Below are 3,181 nucleotides of genomic sequence, written 5' to 3' on the forward strand. Positions count from 1 at the left end.
TCAGCCTCCCGAGTAGCTGGGACCACAGGCACACGCCACCATGCCCGGCTAATTTTTTCCACATATATTTTTAGCTGTCCAATTAATTTCTTTCCATTTTTTGGTAGAGACGGGGTCTCGCTCTTGCTCAGGCTGGTCTCGAACTCCTGACCTCAAGCAATCCTTCCGCTTCAGCCTCCCAGAGTGCTAGGATTACAGGCGTGAGCCACCGCGCCCGGCCAGTTCTACTCTTAATAGTCACTCCTCCTGATTAAGCCTCTTTTGACTACCTTCAGTTTACAATGCCTTAGGCATTTTTTTTTTCTTTTTTAGAGTACTACTGTATTTTTGGATTTGACTCCTTAACTAAATATTTCTTTTATTCTTGGTAAACAACAGTACCTAAAACCTGCTAGATATTTAATCTTATTGTTGAGGAAAAAAGACTGAACTGTTTTAGATTAAGAGAGATTTAAGAGGACTAATGAACAAATGCAATTCATAATCCTTGATTGATTCTGATTTGCACAAACTAGTTGCAAAAGAAATTTTTGAGATAACTGAAATAACATAAAATACGGACTGAATATTAAAAGATACGAGGGAATAATGAATTTTGTCAGCATGCATATTTAGGGTCAAATGTAACGATGTCTGTAATTTACTTCAAAATAACTCAAGCTTAGGCCAGGCATGGTGGCTCACGCCTGTAATCCTAGCTCTCTGGGAGGCTGAGGCGAGAGAATTTCTTGAGCTCAGGAGTTCGACACCAGCCTGAGCTGTGGCACTCTAGCCCGGACAACACAGTGAGACTCTATCTCAAAAAAAAAAAAAAAAAAAGCTGACTTATTTGTAATGGATTTTTTTGTTGTGTTTAAATTCTCCAGAGATAACACACTTACTCATTGCCTATACTCTGGGCAGATGCTCTCACTGCTCTCTACCCTCAACTCTGATAAACCAATGATTATATAACTTCTGTTATAAGTACTCAAAACCACCTGTAAAGTAATTTCAGGGTTGGTGAATGGTTGGAAATCAACCTTGAATCCACCTACAATTTACAGAAAATAAAAGGAATAAGCTGGGGCCGGGTGTGGTGGCTCACACTTGTAATCCTAGCACTCTGGTAGGCTGAGGCAGGAAGATCACTTCAGGTAAGGGGTTCAAGACCAGCCTGAACAAGAGTGAGACCCCGTCTTACTAAAAACAGGAAAAATTAGCTGGGCAATTAAAAATAGAAAAAAATTAGTGGGGCGTGGTGTGCACCTACAGTCCCAGCTACTTGGGAGGTTGAGGCAGGAGGATTGCTTGAGCCCAGGAGTTTGAGGTTGCTGTGAGCTAGGCTGATGTCATGGCAGTCTAGCCAGGGCAACAGAGTGAGACTGTCTCAAAAAAAAATTGTTTAAAAATAAAAAAATAAAAATAAAAAGGAATAAGCTAGGTGCGGTGGCACACACATGTACTCCCAGCTACACAGGAGGCTAAGGCAGGACCATGGCTTGAGCCCAGGAGTTCAAAGCTATAGTGTGCCATGATAGTGCCTGTGGAGAGCTAATGCACACCAGCCTGGGCAACATAGTAAAACCCCGTGTCTCAATAAAAGAGATGAAGAACCATGCTAAAAAATACCATGAGGACACAGTCAGCAAAATCCAGACTGAAGGAAGCTCTATAGGACAAGTGACCTAGTTTCTTTTAAGAAAATTGTAAGGAAACAAAATAAAACAAAATCAGGAGAGACGGAAGAGGAATGTATAATTAAAAAACTTGAGATAATCAATTGTGATCTACAGACTTTATGTGAATTTATCATTTGGATCCCAATTCAAACAAAGTTAAAGAAAAAAAAAAGACAAATGAGGAATTCTTAATAAAAAAGAAGTGATATTAAGAAATAATCAACAGATTTCTCTGAAATCTGGCCAAAAGTTTATCCCCATCCTTTTGAACTTAGGAAGAGCTGCACAAAGCCAATGTAGAGAGAAAACACAGTCCAAGTCAACAATATGTGTGTTTCGGACAAAAGAAAAAGTTCAGAGCTTACCCACAGCTCCAAACATCTATGGCTGGTGTGTAACGCTCTTCTCCCAGCAGTAGTTCCGGAGGTCGGTACCACAGGGTAATGACTTTGTTTGTGTAAGGACGACTGAAATGTAAAAAACCACCATGACACAAATTCACAACGGCTTCTGATGAAAAATACTCACATAAATAAATACAAACAGAAATATCTGCTAATTAAATATAAGATTGTTAAACAGCTCCACAGCAATCTACCAATCCAAAAGTAAACTGCACATTAGTAGGAGATGAAGAAATAACTTCCATTCCAATTGGGTTGATTTATTTCAGCCAAGGGGACAATTAAAAAATTTAGATAGAATTTACAGTCTAAAATCTAGGTGGTGATATATTCAGATAATTAGGGAATTCTGACAATTATTGCAACTTGCAGAATACTGGAATATCCAAGAACAAAAAGGATTATTTCCTATTTCCCACATGTAATTCTGATGAATATCTCACCTCTCTTCAGAGTTATAGAGCCGAGCAAGTCCAAAATCTGCTAGTTTGATTTGCCCACTGTAAAACAAAAAACAATTATTTTCATAAGCAATAGTAGTAGCCTCCAAACTATACCTGAAAAGTCAAGTGCCAATTCAGTTGTTTAAAAAATTAGGAAGTTTTTTTTTTTGAGACAGAGTATCACTCTGTTGCCCGGGCTAGAGTGCTGTGGCATCAGCCTAGCTCACAGCAACCTCAAACTCCTGGGCTCAAGCAATCCTTCTGTCTCAGCCTCCCAAGTAGCTGGGACTACAGGCATGCACCACCATGCCCGGCTAGTTTTTTTCTGTATTTTTAGTAGAGACAAGGTCTCGCTCTTGCTCAGGCTGGTCTCAACTCCTGACCTTGAGTGATCCTCCCGCCTTGGCCTCCCACTCCCAGAGTGCCAGGATTACAGGTGTGAGTCACTGCGTCGGGCCAGAAAAATAAGGTTTAACTTCTCTCTCTCTCTTTTTTTTTAATAAGACAGAGTCTCACTAAGTTGCCCAGGCCTGTCTCAAACTCCTCGGCTGAACTGGTCCTCCTAATTCAGCCTTCCCAGTGGCTGGGACTACAGGCAGGTGCCACCATGCCCAGCCAATAAATTTTAACTTCTGCTGTCTTAGTTCTACTCTTTTTTTTTTTTTTTTTTTTT

At 40.3% G+C, this 3,181-nt stretch overlaps 1 protein-coding gene across 3 annotated transcripts in view; it reads right to left on the reverse strand.

Moving 5' to 3' along the window:
* CDK12 (cyclin-dependent kinase 12) overlaps nt 1-3,181 on the reverse strand; it is a 49,844-nt gene that overhangs the window by 17,647 nt on the left and 29,016 nt on the right. For all 3 annotated transcript variants that reach the window (XM_012661091.1, XM_012661101.1, XM_012661087.1), the window contains exons 7-8: nt 2,509-2,565; nt 2,027-2,128 (exon numbers count right to left, since the gene is read on the reverse strand). In XM_012661091.1, the coding sequence (XP_012516545.1) occupies nt 2,027-2,128; nt 2,509-2,565 (159 nt within the window). The remainder of the gene's footprint in view (nt 1-2,026; nt 2,129-2,508; nt 2,566-3,181) is intronic.

Source organism: Propithecus coquereli, unplaced genomic scaffold (genome assembly GCF_000956105.1).
Source record: "Propithecus coquereli isolate 6110/MARCELLA unplaced genomic scaffold, Pcoq_1.0 Scaffold119, whole genome shotgun sequence".
NCBI classification, from domain to species: domain Eukaryota; kingdom Metazoa; phylum Chordata; class Mammalia; order Primates; family Indriidae; genus Propithecus; species Propithecus coquereli.